Source organism: Pinus tabuliformis, chromosome 1_1, assembly GCF_031772625.1.
Source record: "Pinus tabuliformis cultivar Carrire ecotype Pingquan chromosome 1_1, CPIR1, whole genome shotgun sequence".
NCBI lineage: Eukaryota > Viridiplantae > Streptophyta > Pinopsida > Pinales > Pinaceae > Pinus > Pinus tabuliformis.
The window spans coordinates 935,704,627-935,731,650 of record NC_142297.1 but is presented as its reverse complement, the minus strand read 5'-3'; the positions used below and the strand labels follow the sequence as shown (position 1 = coordinate 935,731,650).

At 36.9% G+C, this 27,024-nt stretch overlaps 1 protein-coding gene across 1 annotated transcript; it reads left to right on the top strand.

Annotated features, from left to right (window-relative positions):
- The first annotated feature begins 206 nt into the window (after positions 1 to 206).
- LOC149217538 (cysteine-rich receptor-like protein kinase 1) lies at positions 207 to 3,327 on the top strand. Its single transcript, XM_089390263.1, has 8 exons — positions 207 to 502; positions 650 to 1,311; positions 1,497 to 1,571; positions 1,733 to 1,878; positions 1,980 to 2,190; positions 2,307 to 2,541; positions 2,678 to 2,825; positions 2,944 to 3,327. The coding sequence occupies exons 1-8, from the start codon at positions 207 to 209 to the stop codon at positions 3,325 to 3,327; spliced, it is 2,157 nt and encodes a 718-aa protein (XP_089246389.1).
- Positions 3,328 to 27,024: the final 23,697 nt, after the last annotated feature.

Below are 27,024 nucleotides of genomic sequence, written 5' to 3'. Positions count from 1 at the left end.
TATTATATTGGAATTTTACAATTTGGTTGGATTTTTAGAATTTAATATTAATATTTTTCAATTTAAACCAGTTTTCTCAAAGTTTTAACAAATAAAATAATAGAAAGAAATTGTTAAAAGTGAATTAGTTTGGTTAAAAATTTAAATAAAATAATAATAAAAAAATCGTAAAAGTCAAATTCGAACCCGGGAAAATAAATAAAACCATGATAAAAGGTCAAGTTCAGCTGAACTTTGCTATCCCTGACAAGATACGAGCAACTCCATTCGTAAAAAGCTTTGCAATGCCCAAGAATATAGGAGTAGCATCGAAGAGCGTTGAGCTCATGCCCTGTGCTGCGATGGCGATGAAAATTAAACAATTAAGTAGAATCATGCTACTCATCTTCTCTCTATGTACGTGTCTGCACCTCTCGATTGGTCAATTTGTTCCGGATGTTGTTCTGGGTGTCTCGGTCCGTCAATTTGTTCTGGATGCCTATGGTTGTGGGAATAAGAGCCAGTATATTAATGGTAGCCCCTTCCAACATCATCTTAACTAGGTTTTGGAATCATTGGTGCTCAACGTTTCCACAACTCTATTCGCTACCTCTAGTGCTGAGCCTGGGAAAAACAACGATGATTCTGTTTATGGGCTTCTCCACTGCAGGGGAGATTTAACTTCCTCTGACTGCCAATACTGCACATCGATGGTAAAAGCAATGCTTCTTGAAAAATGTCAAAACGGTACTTTTGGATTCATTCTAATAGATGGCTGCTTCATACGTTATGACGATCATTATTTTTACAATTATAGTGCTGAGGGTATCCAGCCTTATGCTGGTGCATGCAACCAGGTATATAGCACTGAACAGCCAGAGAAGTTCGAGTTTACTGCTTTAAACGTGCTCTTGAATATTAGCGAAACATCCGTGGGGAGTGCCAACCTTTTTGCTGCATATGCATTCCCAGCAGCGTCTTCGCCTTCGCGGCTGATCTATAGCTTAGCCCAATGTTGGAGAGATCTGTCACGAGCGAGCTGCAGGTCTTGCTTATCTGCTCTCTCAAGTATAAAATTTGATCAGTCAAATCCATGGCCATGCCGAAACGGAATAGTCGGAGCACAATTCCATACTATGGGCTGCGATCTGCGTTACGAGATTTATCCATTTTTATCGACTCCGATTCCATCATACGTTATGTTCCTTCACATAGCGTTTACATTCTACAATGATGTTTTGTACATTTTGGCGAAATTAAACATGACGCCCAATTTAATGGTTACATTTCGTGTTACAGCTCGTATCCCCTCACCACTGGCTGCATCATCTGGTATCATCCTTCACATATTTTACAATGATAACAATAAGTTATAAACTAGTTTCATACATTTTGGTGAAATTTAACATGCCCAATATTTTACAATGATAAGAATAAAGTTATAAACTAGTTTTGTACATTTTGGTGAAATTTAAGATGGCCAATCTATTCGTGATGCTTTGTGTGAAAATTGGCAGAAGGCAAAAAACATAATGTGCTTGGGATAACTCTGGGCGCAGTGGCTGCTTTGGTTGGGTTAATTGCAGCCATAGGTCTCTTTCGCTTTCGCTCAAAACTTTGGGAATGGATTTCGCAAACCAGAGGTTCCTAAATTGCTCAATCATTCATTGTGGATCTTATTAGCTTCTATATGGTGAACTCTTCGCCTATTTCATTACTTAACTTAAATAGACACCTGTAATTGCTTCTGCAGGTGAGGAAGGAGAAGTTAGATTATCGTCTCCTTTAGCGAATCTGGAACTCATTTTCAAATACGATACTCTAAGACAGGCTACCTTTGATTTTAAAGCAGAAAACAAACTTGGTGAAGGAGGGTTTGGATCCGTCTTCAAGGGAAGGGCCTAGGATCATTGCCTTCCATTGAATTACAAACTAGTTGGTAGCAGGTCCAAATCAGTTATAATGGAGAAAAATATAATTTTGAATTCATTGATCTTCAGGGGCTTCTACATGACGGGAGAGAGGTTGCAATTAAACGACTGAATATAGGTTCAAGGAAAGGAGACAACGAATTTCTGAATGAGGCAAATCTGATAACTCGCGTTCAGCACAGGAATCTAGTGAGATTTCTTGGTTGCTCTGTTCAAAGATCAGAAAGGCTGCTAGTTTACGAATACCTCCACAACAGTAGTCTCGACAAGATTATATTCGGTTTGTTCTCGCTTTCTCTTTCACTGCTAATTAATCTCTGCTTCAATCGTGGAATTGTTCGAGTTTGTGTATGTACATTGCTAATTCCTTTACTGTCTGTGATGCAATAATTGTAGATTCAACAAAACGACATTTACTTAATTGGAGAGAGAGGTATGAAATCATTGTTGGAATTGCATGCGGGCTTGCCTATCTTCACGAGGAGTCTGAGATTCGAATCATCCACAGAGATGTCAAAGCAAGCAATATCTTACTAGACAATAAATACGGACCCAAAATAGCAGACTTTGGCTTAGGCAGACTATTTGCAGAAGATTTGAGCCACGTTAGCACCAGGGTTGCAGGAACTTTGTAAGAAGTCTCTCTACAGTTCAATCTCTTGATGTCCCAAACTCTATTTAATAAATTACGGGATACTAATCAATTACAATAGAGAAAGGATCATATAATTTTAAGAGGGTTAAGAGATGGAGATTTGATGGTGCAGTGGTTACACTACGCCCGAGTATGCCTTACGCGGACAGTTGACAGAGAAAGCAGATGTATTCAACTTTGGAGTGCTTCTACTCGAGATCATCAGCGGAAGAAAGAAGTACTACAGTGTACCTCAAGACACGGAGTTTCTCACTGAAGCTGTATGGCACATGTAGACCTCACCTTATCTTTAAAGTAAATTTTTCCTAAAATGTTCAACAACTATGATTCCTTGCTAACCAATGTTTTATGGTTTTGTGGATATTGGTCAACTAGCAGATGTGGAGACTGTATAACGCAGAGAGAGCATTAGAAGTTGTGGATCCCACATTGGAGGGTAGTTACTCAGGGGAAGAAGGGAATACAGTGATTAAAATTGGTCTTCTGTGCACCCAAGCAGGTGCAACATTGAGGCCTTCAATGTCACAGGTGGTGTCAATGTTGGCAGGTGGGGAAGAACATATTCCTTCACCCACAAGCCCTACTTTCGTAGATGAGCATAGTGTATTAGCCCCATCCAACCAAGCTGAAAGTGCGACAACTACTCCTGTGCGACACCCTAACAACATGTCAAGCAACGCTCCGTCGTTGGAAGTAGCAGCACCATCTAATGTCCACTATGCAGGTGGTAATATTTCATTGAGCATTATGGAGCCAAGGTGAAAATAAGGCGAAGGCGATGCCTTGCTATTATATTTATCTCCATTCACGCTGTAATGCATCAGTCCACTATGCAAGTGGTAATCTTTCATTGATCATTATGGAGCCATGGTGAAAATAAGGTGAAGGCGATGCCTTGCTATTATATTTATCTCCATTCATGCTGTAATGCATCAATGGTTTTGATATAATTGAGCAGGTCAAACACTGGATTTGGTTTCATAGTTATCTTATGATGAGTTTGAGAGTTTCATGATATATTGATTCATTATAGGATGTGATGTTTGACTATCTAGGAGCAGGGGTTGATTATCGTTATTCTAATATTTTTTTATTTATTTTCACAATTTTCAAGGTGGTTTTTATTATTATTTATTTTCACTATTTTCAAGGTGGTTCATATGGATCATAGTTTTCCACGTAGTCTAACGAGGCGGAGGAGTTGCCCGGAAAGTTATGGAAATTCCAGTCATATTTAGAGAAAATCCGGCAAGGATTTTTGTAAATCCAATTTATAGTTGTTAAACTTCAAAATTTTAAGTGTCCTAGACATTTTTGATGGCGCTGAATCTGTTTCCACAATCAAAACATGATTCAAACACTGCCTCTACAAGATTTTTAGAAAAAGTTTTACACGGATTCCGACCTCTTTTGGCAGTCCGGGTAATTCCTCCGCCTCATTAGACTACTCATTTTCGACTTAAAAAGAAAGCTTCTCAGTGACGTAACAAGTAGGGCTAAGGTTCGGGGCCTAGGTCCTTCCCAAGCATAGGAAAGAGTTCCATCTACAAGATGCGGAATAAATTGATTTCACCCGCATTCACAAATATCCTCCTTTCGGAGAACCTTTGGAAGGATGGCCCAATATCTCAGGGATGTTCCTCCCGGCAATACAAAATAGCTATGATTCTTTTTCACAATTTTCAAGGTAGTTCATAGTTTTTCGAGATATCTTTAAGTAATTTAAAACTTGTGAAAGATGGTTTAAAATAATATTAAAATAGCGATGATTCTTTTTCACAATTTTCCAGGTAATTCATAGTTTTTAGAGGTATCTTCAAGTAATTTAAAACTTGTGAAAGATGGTGTAAAATAATAACAAAATAACTATGATTCTTTTTCACAATTTTCAAGGTAATTCATAGTTTTTAGAGATATCTTCAAGTAATTTAAAACGTGTGAAAGATGGTTTAAAATAATAACAAAATAGCTATGATTCTTTTTCACAATTTTCAAGGTAGTTCATAGTTTTTCCAGATATCTTCAAGTAATTTAAAACCTGCGAAAAATAGTTTAAAATAATAACAAAATAGCTATGATTCTTTTTCACAATTTTCAAGGTAGTTCATAGTTTTTCGAGATATCTTCAAGTAATTTAAAACCTGTGAAAGATGGTTTAAAATAATATTAGCAACCTTTCAATATTTTTACTCATTTTGAAGATTCAAAATTTTAAAATATTAAAAAATAAATTTAGCTAAAATAATATTGAGTTAATTTCTTGCTTATTTTGAAATAATTTAAATTTTTAATATATTGAAAAATAATTTTAAATTAATTTTTATGTGGGATTTTTTTAATCTCATACAATTCTTAGAGTGTATTGAAAATTTTATTTGGTAAATCTGGACATAAGAGATATTTCCATAACTTGAGGAGATAGTTATATGATTTGAGAAAGGTTGTAACCCTTTTTACAATTCACCTATCACACTTTTAGGGTTGTTTTAAAAGATTATTCGCTATTGACAAGTTTCAGCCACTATTTATAGGAAATTTTCATTTGGAATAACCAAGTTTCCACATTGAAAAATACTTTTAAATTTTTTTGTTACATATTTATAAAAATTAGTTAAGAATGTCCAGTATATAGGAAATTTAAAACCAACTTTCTTTATTAATATGTGTATCTCTTTCTCATAAAATTATTTCACTTCAATTACTATGTCAAAATAATTTTTAAAATATTTAATATTATTTTATTTATATAAAGATTATTTAAACTATATTATAATTAATAAAAAAAATAAATTATTTTATTTTAAAACTATTTATATAATCATATATTACTTTAAAATTATATATTTTTTAACTTGAATAAATATAATTAAGTTTCTATGAATATAGTTAAGTGTCTTAGAAGCGAGTTTATAATAAACTAAATTTCATTCGACATATACACATAAACTAAACTAAACATATCACTTTTCCAAGAATAATAACATCTAGTGGATAGGCATATAAATTAAAATGGATTATTTTAATTGAGGTTGGGTATTTTCATGTTTATAATATTTGTACAATGTTTAATTAATGTAATTACATGCAAACGTGTTTAGTTTTTATTTTTATTTTTATTATAGCTTTGTGGGTTGGTTTAAATGATATATTAATTTTTAAATTTGGTATTCTAATTTGTATGTAATATGATTTGTAATACTTGTGTGTATAAGTATAAAACGGTCCAGGTTTCTTAGTTATATACTTTTATTAATTTGTGATTTAGAGTGATATTACATGGTGAAACATGTATACACACACATGTGCAAGCTAATGAACTCGTCACTATGTATTCCAATTATGACTATGTATTCTAGCTATGTGATATATGGGTTAAAAATGAATTGAGCTTTATTATTCAATTATGCAATATTTATATCATATTGGTGTATACATAGAAAGTTTGGCCTAGGTCTTATTCTTGTTATTCGTGAAATATATATACATATACAAACTAGTGCGGTTACAAAAACTATTCATATTACATACAATACAATTGGCGAGGTTACAATACAATTGGTTAGTTAGCTCAATTGGTTGAGTTCTTGTTGTTAAAACACCTTTTCCATTGAGAGTTTATGAGTTGAATTCTCTAACATCTTTCAAGTCAAGCTCGGTAGCGTTAATCCTATGTTAACATATATGTCAAACCAAGTTAACATATATAGGCTGAAATTGATATATATATATATATATATATATATATATATATATATATATATATATATATACAAAACTGTGTTAATGTGCATCGCCGAAATTTGATAATGTATGTAGCATGAAATCATAATTGTGACATGAATTTGTTGTATATATACATTTTGTGGCATATGTATGTTCAACATATGATTTACGATATATCTATATACCTTGTGATATCAATATAATCAGCCCAAGCGATTTATTTAAAAGGGTGAGTTGAGCAACACATCGATTTTACATAATCCTGTGGATTGGGACTATATTTAATTCGTTTTATCACTCGACCTCCACCCTAGGACCCCAATGGGAAATTGGGTGAGACCCTCCTATACTGCATCTTGCCTTATTCCATTTGACAGGCCGGGGTTACGTTAAATCCATTTTGTCGCTAGACTTCCACCCCTAGACCCAAAACAGGGTTGGGGCAGACCACCTAATTCATTCTCCCCTCATATCCACCTTCAGTTCATCACTATATATATAAACATACTAGCACAGACCCAAATAAATTTTGTGGTGGTGGTAAATTGGTTATGTGAGCACATCGCAAAGCGCACCCACACTTTATATTTCCACTGGGGCTTTTTACACGAATAAAGTTTTTGGTGGTGCTAAATCGGGAGCACATCGCAAAGTGCACCCACACTTTATACGTTCGGTGGGGCTTTGTAAGAAAGGTATACACAATCATGCCAAACTGACCCCTAGTGGGCAATGGGGTGGATCACATTTTCATATTATAACATATTTGTAGTAATATTTATATACATATCCAAACATTCATTGGTAAAATATCTTATGAATAGTCATGGGACCCTCACCTCCGATGGGGTGGAAGGGTGGGTCACACACCCTTGTAAATATTGCATATTGTGAAATTTGGTTGCCACATACATTGTGTTTGGTTTAAATGTAGTGTGTTATGTTTAAATAATTGTTTATAAACCTTGGTTCATGCAATTACATTGTTTTGTCGAGAGGTGCTCTACAACTCAATATAGGAGTAGATGTGTAGGCGTAAATGTTTAACCTTTAACATTAACATTTAACATTTATATGTATTCTCAATTAAAAAATCATAAAAGATTAAAATTAATATAGATCTTAGTATGGTGGATATGTTGTAGTGTAAACATTTAAATCTTAGAAAAATTAATAATAAAAAGTTAAAAGTAACAAAAATAATAAAATTCAATTTGTTATGTTGTAATTTTGTTTTGCAGGGCACCTTCGCTTGTGCAATTCAAGTTAGTACACTGGTCAATGCTAAATTAATAATGGTTGATAAATAAATCATTCTACAATCTTGCTTTGGTAGTAACTAATAAAATGAGATGTCAAGTCAATAAGTAAATGGTTGGCTCAAATACAAGAACTTGCATAAATTTTGGTGGGTAGTAACCACTAGTAAGTCTACACATTTACAATTTTAAGCCTAGATAAGTGTTGAAGAAAACATATATAATGGCGGGAAGTAACTCTTGTAAGTATATATTTTACATCTTATTCCTATCCATTTTGTATCTAAATACTTGCTTAAATTATGGTGGTGTTGACGGTGATGGATCCGCCAACATTCAGGTGATCTCCCCAGTATGAAGTCACAACTAGACCTCGCATCATTTGTTGTAGGAGTCCCATCTGGTATGATGGCCCGGTTGTCATTATCTTAAATATATGCCTTAGCTCTTGCATGTCAGCACATGAGAGTGGTATACTTAGTCTTCAAACAGTGAGGTTCATGTGCCTGGTGAGTGCTTAGTGTCGCTTGTGTCAAATTTCTTTCACTGCAGAGCGGAAGGGTGAGAGTGAGTCTCAAGTCAAAAGGGAATAGTCCTAACTCAGTTAGAGACACACAACACAATAGGATCTGCGCTGCTTCTCGCGGAGTAGTCTACACGGATGCGGCAGTCACAAACACAATGTGAACAGATATCACGTATAACACCCAACGGAGTAGCCCACACGAGTGTGATGATGGTTATAACAAGTTTACAAGAATGAGTCTGTCTAGTGTCCAACAGAGTAGTCGACATGGGCGAGACAACGATAACAACTGATACAACACATTTCCAACAGCATATGCACTAAAACAACCAAAATAGTTCAAGTATCTTAGTACAAGTTAAAGCAACATGCATTACAAGCGTCCAAAGAATAGTCTTACAAATGAATAAAATACATCTGTGAAAACGTGATGGCCTGTGACAGGCTTCTGAATTAAGTGAAAGTTCCAATACACATTCATACACCATACATCACTAACCCCAATAGTGGGGCATTGGAGCCACTACTTGCTCCTCAAAGAAAAGACTAGAGATTCTCAAGTCAGTGTGGGAGGAGCCAAGGTGAAAAAGTCCATTGCATGCACAAATGAGGGGTATATATAGCCAAGGGTGAAACTGACCCTTGTCACTGTTTGACTTCCCTCATGAATGTTTGACTTACATGACTCTTTGACTCCATCTGTGGGTCTCTTTGACTACCACGTGACAATACATTGATTACACAGTTATGATCCAAAGTACTGATGTGGTTGAGGCGACTCATCACACAACTCGACATGACACTGTCGGGATGCACATGCTAGCTATGATGTTTGTGTCGAGTTGGTGTGTTGTTGATTGATGAGTGTTCTCGTGGTGTATCATAGCTTCACCTTCGCATGGTAAAGTGCGCAGAGTCTTCAATGGTCTTGGTGTTCACTTGATGTTTCATGCATGTGCATGTGTATCCTTATCTTTGCTTGGTATGCTTTGTGTGTTCATCGAACTACGAGCAATTCTTCTAGCATGTGATCCTTATTCATCTCATTCGTCATCGCGCCATGTCTCATCTATGTACCTTCTTCTGCAATCATTCATGACAAGATGACATCAAATCCATAAATAACCTATTCTACCATGATGCATTGTTTTTCGTTTCAGGGTGCAGGTGACCGAGAGAGAGGACAAGGCTCTAAAACAAAGTAGAGCACATGTGAGGCCGTGATGCGAGGCTCTGGGGCATTGTCGAGAAAACTATGCAGAGGTCACTGAGAGGCTCGGTTGAGAAGTCTGGGACAACATTGACATATGTGGGAGATGGCTCAGTTGGGAGGCAAAGTTGCACAATTTTTCTGGGGAAGCAGTGAGGGTAGCAGGATGTAGCGGTAGTGAAAACTGCATAATTTTCGGCAGGAGATCAGGATCAAGGTGCGGGAACTTGCTTGTCAGAACTACAAAGATCTGGGAGGCAGTCAAATAGGACATGTCTGCGCAGTTTCCGGTTTGAGTGGGGTGTCAGGTGTTAAAGAATCTAGGGCATGCATAATTACATTGATTCTTCATAACATGATAACAATTTGTGAAGTATTTAATTTTTTTTTTTTAATCTTAGCTTGATGTTTACTTCATTATTGGCATTTGAATGTTAACTTCATGAAACTTCTATCAAAACAAAAAAGAAAAGAACACAACTAATTGTCTTTTTGCAAGGGCCAAAACCTCTCCTTCTTGGAGAGGAAAACCCATGCGTAAATTTTTCTTATAGAGATTCCGTTTACGAATACCAAGACCATGACTCTTGATACACACTCTGCCTCTCCAAGACCAAGATATCAATCCTCCTTTCTATCGCTGTCAAGATCATCCTTATTGTTTATGTCATAATTATTTATCTTCCAAGATCTTCATTGCTGCTGCAAGATTGTTGAGAACATTATGCATAATGACTGCACCTTGATATGATTTGTTTCACCTTCCTTGAGATCTTGAATGAACTCCACTGCATTGTAAGATCAATATCTTCATCTCTTACCTTTGACTGAACCAGTTCTCTTCACTGTAGTGATCACAATTATTTTCATATTTGAGACTACATCTGAGATATATGCTCACATTGAGATCACAAGAAGGCAGATCTAAGCACTGTGATATCATTGTGACTGTACATTGACTTTCACAAGTTTATATAGCAACATTGAGATTTATTTCATCATGATTATAATGTCATCAAGGTCATTGCATTTTCTATTCTTGTTGTGACATAGACAAATCCATATACTAGGTCAAGAATGTAACTCTTGTCCCTCTTGATTATTGTTCCCATCATGCCAAGGTTGCAACATCACTTGGAGTTTTACCATTGTTGTCCCATACACCTATAATGCTACAAGAGAGCCACCTAGATATGATGTTAGGACTACTCCTTCAATCTATAGGTATGCCGAGAGGGTGACAAGCCTTGATCCTGCTGCTCCTTAACCCATTTGACGAGGCAGCTTGATCCCTTAGACATACCTTACCTCAATGTGGATCTGACTACAACTTCTCTCTCCATGACTGTGACTTCCCTCTTCATGACTATAGCTCCTTTTATTCATGACTGTGGCTCCATGCCTTGACTACAGCTTCATGTCCTCGTGATTGTGGCTTCAACTTCTCATGACTGCGACTCCATACCTTCATTGCGACTTTATGTCCTTATGACTGCGGCTTCACCTTCTCATCACTGTAGCTCCATGCCTTGACTGCGGCTTCACCTCTATGCGAGTTTTGTCCTTGCTATTTATGGATACCCCAACAGGGTATTTATAGTAGTTTTCATCATATATTTGAGACGACGTGAACCACGAACCGTTGTGACTATAGTTCCAAGCCGACATGACTTATTTATGTATTTAATTCATTTATTTTGAGGCAACATAATCATTTCTCTCTTTCTTTGCTTGCATACTTCGAAAGGCTTGTTTTGAGGCATTGATATTGGTCATGGAGGGTTGTTAGACAGCTTTGAAGACTTGTACATATTTACATAAACTCTTGAAGAGTTTCTATACACATGACATGATTCTATGATATTTAAATAAATCCTAAAGACATCAAGAAGACGTCTTTCACCTAGTGACACTTCTTGCTCATGAAACCCATGTAGCAAGATTACAAAAATAATTTATTTCCTTTTATTATATCAAATACAAAGATCATGTCATTATGAAAACCGAAACTAGTTAGACTTTCTTCAACACTCCCTCTTAACTAGGGAGGTATTCATAATGGTACTTGGTCATCGTCAATCTGAAGAATTTCTCATAAGAAGAATCGAATTTGCAATCCATTTGTTATAGCATCATTTCAACCAACATTATTTCCATTTAGCAAGGCCTTGACTAACATCTCTATCTCTCACTTAGGTGAGAGCACATAATGTTGGTGACACCAATGATTGATAGACACACATCATCATTGTCTCTCTTAAGGTTATTACTAGGACTGTTCTTATCTTGGGTTCCCAGCCCTCAAGAATATCGGTCCTCTTGTCCACTCTTGTCTGTGATTCCCTACCACATCCTTAAAGAGTGTCAGATGCTAGATGATTACACAATCCTCCATTCTTTATTCCAAACTGAAGACAAGAATGTCGTGTCTAACACTCCCTCTTAATCAAGGATGAGTTCCAAGTTTCTATTTTCTCATAAACTTGCTCGAGTTCCTTTGCTTCACAGTAAATTCCCAGAGCTTCCTCTTACCCAGGGACTCTATCATCAATACTTTATAGGGTATTCTAGTTGACTAACAATCCAAGACTTTGATGTCATCAATTTGTTCACATGTAGGGTTCAACCATCCATCAATTTCCTCCGCCATGTCATTCCTTCTTTCCCGGTGTTAGGCCCATATACTACTAGTGTAACCCCTTATTGTTATTAGTACAACCCACTTATTATATTGATGTACCCATGTAGTGCCCATATTATTACTATTGTGCCCCATAGAAGCCCACTATTGTTATTATTGTGCCCTTACATTATTATTGTTATGTTAGCTCTGATTATGTTATGACCCCTTAGACTCCTATATATAGAAAGGAGGTCTTTTCATTTGTATCATCCAAGAATTGTTCATTTATGTAATGTAAAGGAGGTTGCCCCCTCGAAGAGGCTGAATTCTAAGGCGTGGATTTATCTTTTCTATCTTTTCTTGAGCTGGTTTCATAACATTTGGTATCAGAGCTTTGGATTCTAGGGTTTCGCTGCTCCAAACAGGTCATCGTGGAATTTTCGCTATAACGTTTTTTCTGTGACGTTTCAGAAGTCGTAAAAAAAACCCATTGGAGAAGAAATCGCGCTGAACCTTGGGTCCGAATTTCAGATCTTTTCGCGTGATATTTTCGGAGATATGATCTGCGGAATTTGGTCTTTTTTCAGACTCTTGAATTACATTCCAAACAGGTGACCTAGGAAAAATCGTCATAACTTTCTTTCTGAGCATCGGATTGAAATTTCGCAATAAGGTACAGAAATAGGACGGACTGTAGTTTTCGTTTATATATTTTTCAGAGTCAAAGCTTGAAACAGTGACACGTGGCACTTCATACAAGTTCACGCTACTGAACTAGTCTACAATCAGGTCACTGCAGGAGATTGTGCATAACTCTTTCTTGGAGAATCCAATTTGGATCAGACTAGTGGCATTGGAAAGAGGACACAGAAGGCTACTACAGTTTGAAATTTCAGAACTTAAAGATCGAAAAGTACAGAGTTACAGTCATTTCAAGGTCGAGCTCCTAAAATCAAGAAAAAGCAAGATGAGGAAGTTTGATGGCAAGGATCCGGTAAATTGGATACTTCAGATGGAGCAATATTTTGATCTACATGGTGTACAAATGTTACAAAAGGTATGTATTGCATCTCCATATTTAGAACCAGATCCATTTTTATGGTACAAAGGGCTTTGTTCTCGTAAACAACTTGTTACGTGGTCAATTTTCATGGAGGAAATGATAGCACATTATGAGGATACAAAGAGCAACACCTTCTTTAGAGCAACACCACAACAATTGGAAAGAGTAAAAGGGCTTTGTGACATAGTGGAAAGCAAAATTATGGAAACCAGGAAGCGTACCCCTCACAACTATAAAGATGGAAGTGTTGTTTCTCCTAGCCTTCCACAACCTACAAGGGTTACACCACAACAATTGGAAGAAAAAAGAGAAAAAGGGCTTTGTTACAATTGTGATAGCAAATGCACTAAAGGTCATAAGTGTGCTGAGAAGAAATTATTTTACATAGAATATGAAGAGGAGGAAGAAAAGGATCAAGAAACATCAAAAGAAGAAGATATACGCCAGGACCCCACCCCAGAGAAAGAAGAAACGAATCAGACCATATCTTGTAAAGCATTGGCAAGAATTACCACTCCTCAAACTCTCAAGATAGAAGGACATATCAAGAAGAAAAAGGTGCAAGAAGTGAAAGATCACATCGAGAAAGAAGAAATGAATCCAACCATATCTTGTAATTCATTGTTCGAAATTACCACTCCTCAAACTATCAAGATAGAAGGACATATCAAGAAGAAAAATGTTCAAGAAGTGAAAGATCACATCAAGCATCAAGAAATGAATCCGACCATATCTTGTAAAGGATTGGAAGAAATTACAACTCCTCAACCTCTAGAGATAGAAGGACATATCAAGAAGAAAAAGGTTCAAGCAGTGAAAGATCACATCGAGAATCAACAACAAGTTCTCCAACTTTTAAAGGATAACGCCACTTCGGTGCAAAATCAAACGAAACAACAGGTAGATCAACATCGTAGTGAAAAATGTTTTGATGTAGGTGATTGGTTATCTTTACTACTACATCTCAAGCAAGCTATTTATGAGAAGGAAATGTTGGCAATACTATATGCACTTAAAAAATGGCAACCTTACCGAATGGGAAGACTCTTCAAGGATGAGGATGTGGAAGCATTGTTTTGTGCTATTTCTATTATCCAACTAGATTGGATAAACAAAGCAAGGGATGAATGGAAGAAGGACGAAGAAGTATGGCGACTTATTCAAAAGTTGCAAAAGATCCCAATTCAAACAATATTGCCAGAAATTGAAGAAGAACGAAAGATCATATTGGAACCTGGAGCAGTCATAGAAACAAGAACCCGACAGCTACGAAATCGATCAATTTCAGAGTATCTCATCAAGTGGAAGAACTTACCCGCTGAAGATTCCACATGGGAGGACAAGAATTTTATACAGAAGCATCAAGAACTACTCAAGCGTTGAGGACAACGTTTTTTGAAGGAGAGGGGCATGTTAGGCCCATATACTACTAGTGTAGCCCCTTATTGTTATTAGTACAACCCACTTATTATATTGATGTACCCATGTAGTGCCCATATTATTACTATTGTGCCCCATAGAAGCCCACTATTTTTATTATTGTGCCCTTACATTATTATTGTTATGTCGGCTCTAATTATGTTATGACCCCTTAGACTCCTATATATAGAAAGGAGGTCTTTTCATTTGTATCATCCAAGAATTGTTCATTTATGTAATGTAAAGGAGGTTGCCCCCTCAAAGAGGCTAAATTCTAAGGCGTGGATTTATCTTTTCTATCTTTTCTTGAGCTGGTTTCATAACACCCGGAAAGTATCCTCCTTGGCTTTACATCTAGGGATTTCTTCATAAGCTCATTTGTCTTCACTTTTCTTCAACAGTGATTACTCTAGATCACAAGGTACATAGTTGTGACATCCTTCACAACTCTTCTTTCCTTGATCCTTCACACATACCCAGACTTTTCCAAGAGGTCAGACATAAAAAATAAATCACATATTACCTTTTGGTGATGGCCATCTTCCAGTGACATCTTCTTGTAGGTATCAATCATCCTTCATTCATGTTGACACATCTCCCAATGATATCTTTTGTCAAGGGTCCTCATCTTTCAGACTTGCATCAAAGTCTTCACACCATTTTGGGAGGTTTCCTGGTCAAGACTTCCTAATCCTCTGGATGTTGGATGCCTTTGTCATGGTTGCATGTTTCACGATCTCTTCCATCCTCATGTCTTTTGTTCCCAGGAACACTCATAGTTATTCAATGGTCACCAACTACCTCATACTATATTATGACGACATATTATGTTGATTTAATTTAATCTAACTTATATCTTTCTGCATCCTTTCAGAGGAGGAGATCTATCCTCTTTTGATCATGCTTGATCCATTTTATATGCAACTATGTATCATGACATTACAATATCAAATGCAAATACAAATAAAATCGTACATATCTCTTTTTTCCTTTAGGTCCCTTGATCTGCTTAATTCTCCATGTCATTGAACCACCATCTCATGAGTTCCAAGATTTGGAATTTATGACAAGAAATTTGCTGCCTTCTCGAACTAGGAGATCCTTCGCTAAAGTTTCTGTCAGAGATCCTTTAGGATATAGTATGTCCCATCTGGAAAATGCTTACTTTGTCCTGGATGACTTCTTCCTTTCCTTCAATATATAATGAGATTCCAAAGAGCTATGTTCTTCATGTTTCCATATGAGCTCTTGCTTTCATGATGCCATGATGCATCTTCTTACTATGTTCATTTTAGCAGGGATTTTTGATAAGATCCTTTTGAGAGGGGCACCATCTCATCTGTAGTGGAGATCCATTACTCCCTCTTTCCCTTTATCCTTTCATCATCTTTCTCCATCTGTCAGTGCTTATCTTTTCAACCTTTCCTCTAGAGTTATTTGTATCCTATTCAACTTGCCTTTCTTTATCTGAAAGAGAGACCATAGACTGTTGATAGGGGTAACTTTCTTGTTTATGGACATCAGTTACCTTGCTTATCAATGATGATCATCTATTTATCATTTTCCTAAATCTCTCAATTGAGATCTCATGAAGGTGTCTCTTCATTCCTTGGCACCTTTTGCACTTAATTTCAAAGAGTAGACCCTTACGACTTCAAAGGGGACCATGGTATACTGACTTCACTTCTTCATGAATATTATGTCAATCCTACTACAAGAACTTTTTCTAACCCATAGAGTTTCTTGCATTGATGAAGTCAATAAACCAAAAATTGATTATAGAATAAAAGATACTTACTTGATACGTGAAGACAAGATATTCACCTTGATCATGTTGGTTGTTGTTGAGGTAGATATACTTCAAGTCCTTCAAGAATAATTGACTTGAACATCTAGTCCTTGCAACATTGAGGTTGGATCTGATTTTGTATGCCCTTGAACATTAGGCTTTTGACAGTCCGAGTTGTCAAGACCATTGAGATCATTGTTGTAAGGACTGTGAGAGTCACCAAAGTCATTGTCATGAATGATTCATACTTTGACTGTTGTCCTTCAATCCCTTTGCTATAGATTTGATGATGTAGATTGATTCTTGTATCTAGGTATCGTTCTTTGATTGTGGACCCTTTAGCTAGATTGATGCCTTGACCTCTAAATGTCTATTTTCTGCGCCTTTTCTTGACTGTTGAACCAATCCCTTTGATACCATGTTGAAGAATCTAGGGCATGCACAATTACATTGATTCTTCGTAACATGATAACAATTTGTGAAGTATTTAATTTATTATTATTATTATTATTATTATCTTAGCTTGATGTTTACTTTATTATTAGCATGTGAATGTTAACATCATAAATCTGCTATTAAAAAAAAGAGACAAGAGCACAAATGTTTGTCTTTCTTCCAGGGCCAAATCCTCTCCCTCTTGGAGAGGTAAACCCATGCGTAAATTCTTCTTATAGAGATTCCAATGATGAATACCAAGACCATGACCCTTGACACACACTCTGCCTCTCCAAGACTAAGATATCAATCCTCCTTTTTGTCGCTGTCAAGATCATCCTTATTGTTGATGTGATCATTATTGCTCTTCTAAGATCTTCATTGTTGTTGGAAGATTTTTGAGAGCATTATGCATAATGACTGCACCTTGATATGATTTTGTTCACCTTCCTTGAGATCTTGACTGCACTTCACTGCACTGTAAGATCAAGATCTTCATCTCTTACCTTTGATTGAACTAATTCTCTTTATTGTAGTGATCACAACTCTTTTCATATTTGAGATTGCATATGAGATATATGCTCACATCAAGATCACTAGAAGGTAGATCTAAGTACTATGATATCATTGTGACTGTAAATTGACTTTCACAAGTGTATCTAGCACCACTTTCCTTATAAATATTTGTTTCATCATTATTATAATTTCATCAAGATCATTGAATTTTATATTCTTGTTGTGACATAGACAGATCCATATACTAGGTCAAGAATGTAACTCTTGTCACTCTTGATTATTGTTCTCATCATGCCAAGGCTGCAACATCACTTGGAGTTTTACCAGTGTTGTCCCATACACCTAGACTGCTGCAAGAGATCCACCTAGATCTGATATCAGGACTGCTCCTTCAATCTATAGGTATGCCGAGAGAGTGACAAGCCTTGATCCTGCTACTCCTTAACCCATCTGAGGAGGAAGCTTGATCCCTTAGACGTACCCTACCTCAATGCGGATCTAACTGAAACTTCTCTCTCCATGACTGCGGCTTCCCCCTTCATGACCACAGCTCCTCTTCTTCCTGATTGCGACTTCATGTCCTCATGACTGTGGCTTCACTTTCTCATGACTGCGACTCCATACCTTGACTATGGCTTTATGTCACTATGACTACGGCTTCACCTTCTCATGACTGTGGCTCCATGCCTTGATTGCGGCTTCACCTCTATGTGAGTTTAGTACTTGCTATTTGCGGATACTCTAATAGGGCATTTATAGTAGTTTTCATCATATATTTGAGTTGACATGAGCCACGATCTGTTGTGACTATAGTTCCAAGCTGACATGACTTATTTATGTATTTAATTCATTTATTTTGAGTTGACATGATCATTTCTCTCTTGCTTTCCTTGCAGACTTCAGAAGGCTTGTTTTGAGGCATTGATCTTGGTCTTGGAGGGCTGTTAGAAAAATTTGAAGACTTGTACATATTTACATAAACTCATGAATATTTTCTATACACATGACATGAATCTTTGATATTTAAATAAATCCTACAGACATCAAGAAGAAGTCTTTCACTTAGTGACACTTCTTGCTTATGAAACCCATGTAGCAAGATTACCAAAATAATTTATTTCCTTTTATTACAATAAATAAAAGTATCATGTCATTATGAAGAGTGAACCCAGTTACACTTTCTTCAACACTAAGCAGCAGATGGACTACTTGACAAAACTTCACAATTTTCAGGAGAAGTGGCAAGCAAGTCGACAGGGGGATTTCTTGACAAAACTGCGCAACTTCCTGGTACAATACAGTGACAGGTAGTAGGTGCCTATCCATCATGTCTATAAAATTTCCTCAGGGAGTGCAGGTAGGCAGTGTTGAGTCTTGAAAATGTCATTCATTTCCATTACACTTTCACTATTATATCCATTATATCACCTCCATTTCACTACTATGTCACCACATTCATCCCACTTTCATTATCATTGGGCCACATTTATGTTTTTCCAAACTTTATTAATTCTAAGCTTTTTAAGTGAATTTGTGGTTAAAAATTAGAAAATAATGTGCATATGCTTATACCTAACAAATGGGTTGAGATTGTTGACATGTGTAGGTTTAAAGGAGGCTTCTAGAAGACCCTTATGTGGCACTCTAAGGCCAAATTCGAATTTGAGTGGAAAGAATCATGGGATCATGAGGATATGTGTCACATCTCCTAATTATATTGTAACTCTAAGAAGACACGTGTCTTATCAGTTCCTATTTTGATTAAGACACTAGAGGTAGAGGGAGAGATTCATGGACTCTCATTAATGAGATGACTTCTCATCTTTTTGTATAAATAAGAGATCTCTCTCCTTCATTTGTTAGTCCTTAAGTCTTAGTTTGTTAGTTCTTAAGCTTGTTAGCTTTTGAGATGGCTTTTGAAAGCTTTGGAGAGCTTTGTTGTACTTTGTAATTTTGAAGAATTTGAATAAAGCTTTGATATTCTCAACATGGAAGGAGATGTGAAGTAGATGTCATGGAGCATATTAGAATGTAAGGTAGAGTAGATTTCATTTTGTAATTTTGCTTTGATTTCATTATGTCATTTGATTGCTTTCAAGTTTGATAGATTAGATTTTTCATTCATGCAATTTTAATTTATGCAAGTGTGTTCAACCGGTTGATTGTAGATTAGTTTTTCTTTATATGTTTTGCATCAACTAGTGACATGAGATTAACCTCTCTGCTGGCGAGGGATCGAATTATGAATGTGTAATTTGATTTTAGTTTTACTTTTCTACAATTAGATATTAAATTGCTCATATCATTGACGGTTACCTCCGAAAGCCATAACTAGACTACTGACAAGGGATCGAATTATGAATGTGTAATTTGATTTTAGTTTTACTTTTCTGCAATTAGATATTAAATTGCTTATATCATTGACGGTTACCTCCGAAAGCCATAGCTAGACTACTAGCGAGGGATCGAATTATAAATGTGTAATTTGATTTTAGTTTTACTTTTCTGCAATTAGATATCAGATTGCTCATGACATTGATGATTACCTCTGAAAGGCATAGCTGGACTGTTGGCGAGGGATCGAATTATGAATGTGTAATTTGATTTTAGTTTTACTTTCCTTGCAATTTTTTATTTCTTTGAGTGCAGTAGCTTAAATCGCTTTTTTGTATTTAGACAGCAGCAAAGATAATAGTTTCATGATCAGTAGTTCATTATTTACTTGTTTAAATAGCAGCACATTTTCCATTCTTGTTCAAGCATTACTGTCATCACTAGTACATTCTAAGACCTTTTGAAGTGTTAAGTTCTGGAAATCATTATAGAGGACATAATTGCCTTAAAATCTATATCCATACTTGCCTTCTAGAGACTTAGGAATAGGATTTTCATTTGCATTAGACACTTTAGGAGATCAACAAGAACAAAACCCCAAAACAAAACAAAAAACTATAAAACAACGAAGTAAGAAAAAGGTTAACTAAGCACATATGGTGCACAAAACTTCATCAGTTTACGATACCCGGATTGATAATTTATGTAGAGCAATTTAAGACGTTAAATTGACTAGACATGCAGGTGGACAGCTTTTGTGCATTTTTGGGGATGAGTTCAGCCTTGGGTCACTACTCAGTTCAAATTCTCTAGTTGACCAGTGGGAGGCTTGATGGATAGGTTTGTAGGAAGCATAAACTGAGATGGATTATTGGGTAACTTATGCATTGTTTTGGGTGACAGTCAGCTAGGTTGATTCCATAATTATGCAATGTAGACTCCCTGGAGGATAGACTCAAGATCTACGATTTTTTGGGCAACAGTATTTGGCCAGTGAGGGCTGAGACTATGCAGTGTAGCTCAATGGAGGTCCAGTGGATAGAGGGTGGTCCAATCGACAAATTTTTGGAAAAATGGTTGTGTATGAGTGAGTGAAATCGTGTATGTATTACTCTTCAAATACACACTCAACAAGACTCGATGAAAAGAAACCTCAAACCAACAAGACAACATGTCTCAGCATGACCCTTTGCATGACTGTAAAATGGTGAAAACGACAAGTGGGACACCTGGGGTAGAACTTCAGACGATCGTGATGACACTTGCACAACAGTTCTTACAACATCATGTGTGAGTACGATAGATGTTTACATAGCGAACAAAACTCAAACACACAAAGACAAACCTTCAACATCATGAGAACAAGGTCGCAAACATGACATAGAAATCAAAATGATGAAGACAATAGTTGTTCAAACAACTGAAAAGAAAGCAAACATGTAGAGGGAACACATGAAATGACTTTTGTTGTTTTCACACATGCATGTTACTGTAGACAGGATGATATGACAATGAAAAGAAGTCCTGCAAACTCAACTAAGAGGTGTACTTTGAAAGGTGTTCTTTACTTACCATACTTACCCTCAAGATGATCATGCATCCAATAGAGTTTGCATGCAGTCCTGATCTTTTTCCATAACTTAGCCTTTTGGTACGTCTCCTCAACTCCTTGGGAGTGATCTTAGCATGTCACCTTTTCCTGTAGTCACTGAGAGATAGATCAACACAGTTTCAATGGCCAGTGACTGTTGTCAGGATGAAGCCTTAGGAGGTCCATCTCCGCAGTTTCTGAATTCAAGATAGACATGACAACTTGGACAACACTGCACAATTTTGAGGCATAGGACACTGTTATGGGTTTGGGTCCTGGGAGGACACCCCTGCACAGTTTCTGAGTGTAGTGCAACCTAGGTAGCTAAGAGGCAATACTGCAAAGTTTCTGGATGCAAGGCATTATTGTGGGATGGGTTCACAGAGTACACATCTGCACATTTTCAGGTTGCAAGGCAGACTGAGAAGTTGAGGGACTGTACAACGTAATTTCTGATGACATTGGGTTACAGCCGAGGGAAGGACACTCGAGGAAAAAATTGCGCAGTTTTGGATGCCAAGGGAGGGTGGGGTCTTTGTGCATTGTGGAGTTCCAGTAGGCAAGGGATGAAGCTTGATGGTTGTAGAAGCAAAGTGCATAGTTTTGCGAGGCTGGATGAGGCTAGATTGCTCGGGAAATTGGCTAACTATGAGATCAGTGAAATAGATGTAAAAAGTGATAAGACTCGACTATGATCACACAAAAACACTTAGTGATACAATGTAGACCATATAGAATGTATAAAACATACTCTGTTTGATGCAACAACCTTCGTGATAATAGTGCGTGAAGTGAATGTGAAACATGTCTATGTAATGAAAATAAATCCTACACACAAGATTTCCCTTGAAGCGAAACAACATTCCCTTTGCATGATAAACCATAATCCCTATGCCAAAATATGACACATGTTGCATAAATCTGAGAACATGAACAATTCTTAAGATCAAGGAGGGGAAGCTTGAGATCGCCAGCTTATGAACAAGTGATCAAGGATGATCGATCGCAGGATCTAAGGTAGGCTCTGAAATTTTCATGCGAGCCAAAATTTTGGAGGGTGGTTGTAGCTTCTACAACATTGACGACACACTACTAGAAATCCAGCTCTCTATATGGACCTTATTTCGTGAAAAGTGATTCTAACCCTTCGGAAAGTATTGTTCGATTCTTTGATTGTGATGGCTTCCACACTAGCTTGTGTGAAAGATGGAGTCCTTATCATTCTCTTAATTGGTCAACAAACATTCCAAGCCAAGTCAACTTAGTTGTTTCGATTGGGGATGAGGAGTATATGGATGCACAAGTAATATAACTATCAGAGTGTAAGTTTCATCTTTAGTGTTTCTTCGTTGCGAGCAGGCCTGGACAGTACCCTGATAGAGTCACACGAGAACATAAGAATCACTCCACGGTCAGGGAACCTGGTCAGTACTCCGATGAAGTTACTTGTATCACCTCTATGCACAAGAATCCTTTCTCTTCTTTTGGCATATTCATTTTTCATTTTTTTCATTTTTCGAAGAACTATGCATAGGCACTTATTTATTTCAGAGGCAGAAGAGGGATCCCGACTTATTGAGAGAAGAAGAGGTTGTTCCTTCAGAGAAGTATGTTATATATACCTCTAACATACTTTTTAAGGTTTTCCCCCTCACCTTACTCTACTTGACTGAGCTGACAAGGGTTAACCCAAAAGAACCAATTAGAGTAGGCAATACTAGTTAACAGTGCAAGCGTTGTGTTTTCACCAAGACTCACTCTGAATAGAATGTATTTTCCATCAAGGCATCATCGATTGAAGACAACAAGCTTTTCATAAAGAGAGAGGACAATAGATAACCAAGTGTTGATAGTTGTACAAGTCCTCTTAGATTTTCCCAGCTTGTCTCGAGAACCAAACATGGTTTCATGTAAGGCTAACCTACGGACACAAGCAAGCAAAGAAAGTAAAAAGAAAAAGGTAGAAGTAAAGAAAAAGAAAAGAAAGTAAACAAATAAAGCAAGCAATCAAACCAAACCAAGTAAGAAAGAAAATAAAACATGCAAACTAGGAAGCAAAGCAAAGAAAGAAACCAAACACTACTCCTGCTCCTCTGCTAAACAGTGCATAGGCCTACTTACGTGAAGTGACATTTCCAATGTACCCTCTGGTGCATTGGCCGATCCTTGTTGACAAAGGCACAGTAAACAAGATAGGTATACATGTAAAGTAGTGAACAAGAAATATAGAACAACAAAGACCAACACGCTTCGAGTTATAAAACTTCCACAGAAAAGAAAGGAGTGAAAGCACAAGACAAGCATTCTGCAAACTTAACATCGTGTTGTGACGAACTATGTGCATATGATAAGCATGCATACTCTTTTGACTATGACAGATAAGCAAACTTGAGAAAGAGAGACAAACTACGTTTTATAGGTGGAGGAAGTGAAATGTGTTTATTGGATTGATCTTCAATGCATATAGATGGGCGATGAGGAGCCTCAGGTGTTTCAAATTTTTTTTGATTGGAAGTGGAATAAACCTCAGGACAACGAGGGCCTGACATAACAATCAACTCAGTTTGAAGTGCCTCGACAGCCTATGGGGTTTCCACTTCGTCAATAGATAGATCATCAGAGACAAGTGGGTTAGAAAAATTAACAATGAGTGAATCAACATTGTGAGAAAATGAAGAAGTACATAGATCACGACAACCATGATTATAAAATTAGGGATGTTCATTGAAATCCTCATGATATGATGAATCATGCAGAGGGGTTGATGAGAAACAAGGAAGTTCAACGACTGTGTTTTCAAAAATGAAAAATGACAAATGGGACGAATTTTTAGAGGAAGATGTGTCCTCTCCACAATGTAATGACAGGCTGACATCTGGTGTGTCCTGTGAATGATCGGAAGTAGAAACATCTGGAGATGAGTTTTCATAGGGAAAATCAAAAGTGGCGGAATCACAAGAGATGCCATGATAGAGTAGATGAGGCACGAATGGAAGGGATTCATCCTTCACCGCAGGTTCTTCTTCAGATTCCCACACACAGTCATTATTAATGATAGCGTAGGTTTGCTGCACAACAACAACTTCATTGACAACTTGATCCTTGTGAACACAAGATGTGGAGTCTGGAACAGGAGAACACAACATAGTACAATCCAGAGGATCAATGGAATGTGGGGATGGATGTTGGCGGAACGAGTCCACGTGACAACCAATAGGCTTGCAAGACAAATATGCGCAGACATTAAGAGTGGGTGGGGTGGGAATATGTGACAGATCAACAGATGTGCAAGCACCTTCTCCCACCTCATATTGCAGAGTTAGAGATGTTTGGTGAGAAGAGGATAGACAGTCACTTGTGACAATGACCTTGTCTGTCTTAGATTTGGCAGGTCTAACACCGAGGTATGCTCGGATGTATTCAATGATTCTAAAAATTGCAGATTTTCAGATATGAAAAGGAGATACTTAAATATTCCATGAAGAAATTCCCAATCAATTTCATCTTCAGGAAATTGGTACGCAAGATTATGAAAGTGCGTGTAAAAGTGCTCATCGGATTCATCAAGTGATTTCCGTAATTTTGGAATTTCTTTATTGAGTGCTTAAAGGTCAAAATGATGGAAAACACGGCCTATCTCTATGATCAACTGAGTGAGAGAGTGAATAGAGTTCTTGGGAAGCATGGCACACCATAGTACTTGGTTCCCTCGAAGCGTAAATTCAAACATAGAGCATGTCATGTAATATTCATGGATTTTATATTTGTGACATGTAACTATAAAGACAATCATGTGTTCAAGCCTGGCCATTCTACCTTCACCTTCATATGCGTGTTGTGACAACGAATTCCAGACCTCCTACGAGATTTCAAAGTCATTTCTATAAGACATACACTTTGGAGGAGAAATTTTGTGGTTAGTCGTGATGAGTATGTGAATATTCAAAATAGGTTGTGGGGACTCAGCTTGTCATCTGGCCCTCCCTCTAGTGTCAAAAATGTTGACGACGCTAACATTCAGGGGATCTCCTCAATATGAAGTGCCAACTAGACATCACAATGTTTGGTGTAGGAGTCCCATACGGTATTATGGACCAGTTTCCATTATCCTAAAGATATGCCTTAGCTCTTGCTTGTCGGCACATGAGAGTAGTATACCTAGTCTTCAAACGATGTGGATTTTGTGCCTGGTGAGTGCCGCTTATGTCAAATTTCCTTCACTATAGAGGGTAAGGGTGAGAGTTAGTCTCAAGTCGAAAGGGAATAGTCCCTACTCAGTTAGAGACACACAACACAACATGATATATGTAGCTTACGGTGGAGTAGTCCACATGGATGTGACATTCACAAATACAAAGTGAACTGATAGAAGGTACAACACCCAACAGAGTAACCCACATGAGTGTGACGGTCATTATAACATGTTTACAAGGATGATTTGGTCTAGTGTCTGGCAGAGTATTCCACCTGGGCAAGACATTGATAACAACTAATACAACACATTTCCAATAGCATATGCACTAAAACAACCGAAATAGTTCAACTATCTTAGTACCAGTTAAAGCAACATGAAATAAAAGCATCCAAAGAATAGTCTTACAAAGAAATACAATACATGTGTGAAAACATGCTGGCCTATGACAGACTTCTGAATTAAGCAAAAGTTCCAAGACACATCCATACACCATACATCACTAACCCTAATAATGGGGCATTGGAACCACTGCTCGCTCCTGAAAGAAAAGACTAAACATTCTCAAGGCTATGTGGGAGGAGCCAAGGTGAAAACATTTGTTGCATGTACAAATAGCCAAGGGTGAAACTAACCCTTGTGACTGTTCGACTTCCCTCATGACTTTTCAGATTACATGAATATTTGACTTCATCTGTGGGTCTCTTGGACTTCCACGTTACATTACATTGGTTACACAATTATGACCCAAAGTAGTGATGGGGCTAAGGTGACTCATGACACAACTCGACATTGTAGTGTCCTATTTTTTTCCTAGTATAGTTTTGTCACTCCTATCAAGGGTGATTTTTGATGAGTTATATATATGACAGATGGATCACTTGATTGAGGAATAATGTTTTATGTACATAGTTATATTTCGTTTTATGTTTATGTATGGCAAATTGATAACTGGATTGGGGAACAATGTTTTATATAGTTATATTTCCTCTTATGTGTGGTATCTTTAATCATCTGCATTAGATGGTTTTGATTAAGTAAATGTTATACATATTTTTCTCTTTTTTGCATCTGATTTATGAAGCATGTGTATGCCATGGATGGTGATCCAAGATTGAGACACATAGAACCATGGATGCTCATGGTTATGTGGAATAGATGGTTAATTGTGATTTATGGATGATACATGATTTGTGTGATTATATATGTCTAATATTGTACTAAGCAGGATGTGGTAGCACACCTGGTCATTTTATAAGAAGGATGTTCAATTATGAATGACTGTGGAAGTCATTTCTTCAAAACCAAAATGACTATGGAAGTCATGCATCATTCTCGGTAAAATGTGATTAAGTTAATTTCATTATGAAAGTCATTTGATTCATTTTATCTATGACATTGTAATGTGTGAAGGTCTTTGAACGAGGCCTTACCAGTGAACCATCAGATGGGTAAAAGCTCACAATTAGTACCACAAGGAGAAACACAGAGTTTCAAAGCACAGTAGATGAGAGGGCATGGGAATTAGGGCATGGAGTCATAAATCAAAGAATGATAAAGATGTGGAGTCTTTTATATTTAGGGCGCAGAGTCCTGAATATTTAAAAATATCAAGTTGTGGAATCTTGGATCATTGGAGTAGATTAGGGCGCGGATTCCTCAATAGACGAAATAACTTTTTTCACCAGAATTCACCAAAATATGGAAATACAATTTCAAGATTTTTTGTTGTTCAAAATACATTTTTGAATGCATAAATAGATTCAGCACCCCAAAAAA

Bases quoted from the DNA above. Each gene is read 5' to 3' on its own strand.
- LOC149217538 (XM_089390263.1), top strand. From the start codon at position 207: ATGATAAAAGGTCAAGTTCAGCTGAACTTTGCTATCCCTGACAAGATA. The intron at 503-649 runs GTATATTAATGG...TCTCCACTGCAG, and splicing joins GGTTGTGGGAATAAGAGCCA to GGGAGATTTAACTTCCTCTG. The intron at 1,572-1,732 runs GTCTCTTTCGCT...TTGCTTCTGCAG, and splicing joins TGGGTTAATTGCAGCCATAG to GTGAGGAAGGAGAAGTTAGA.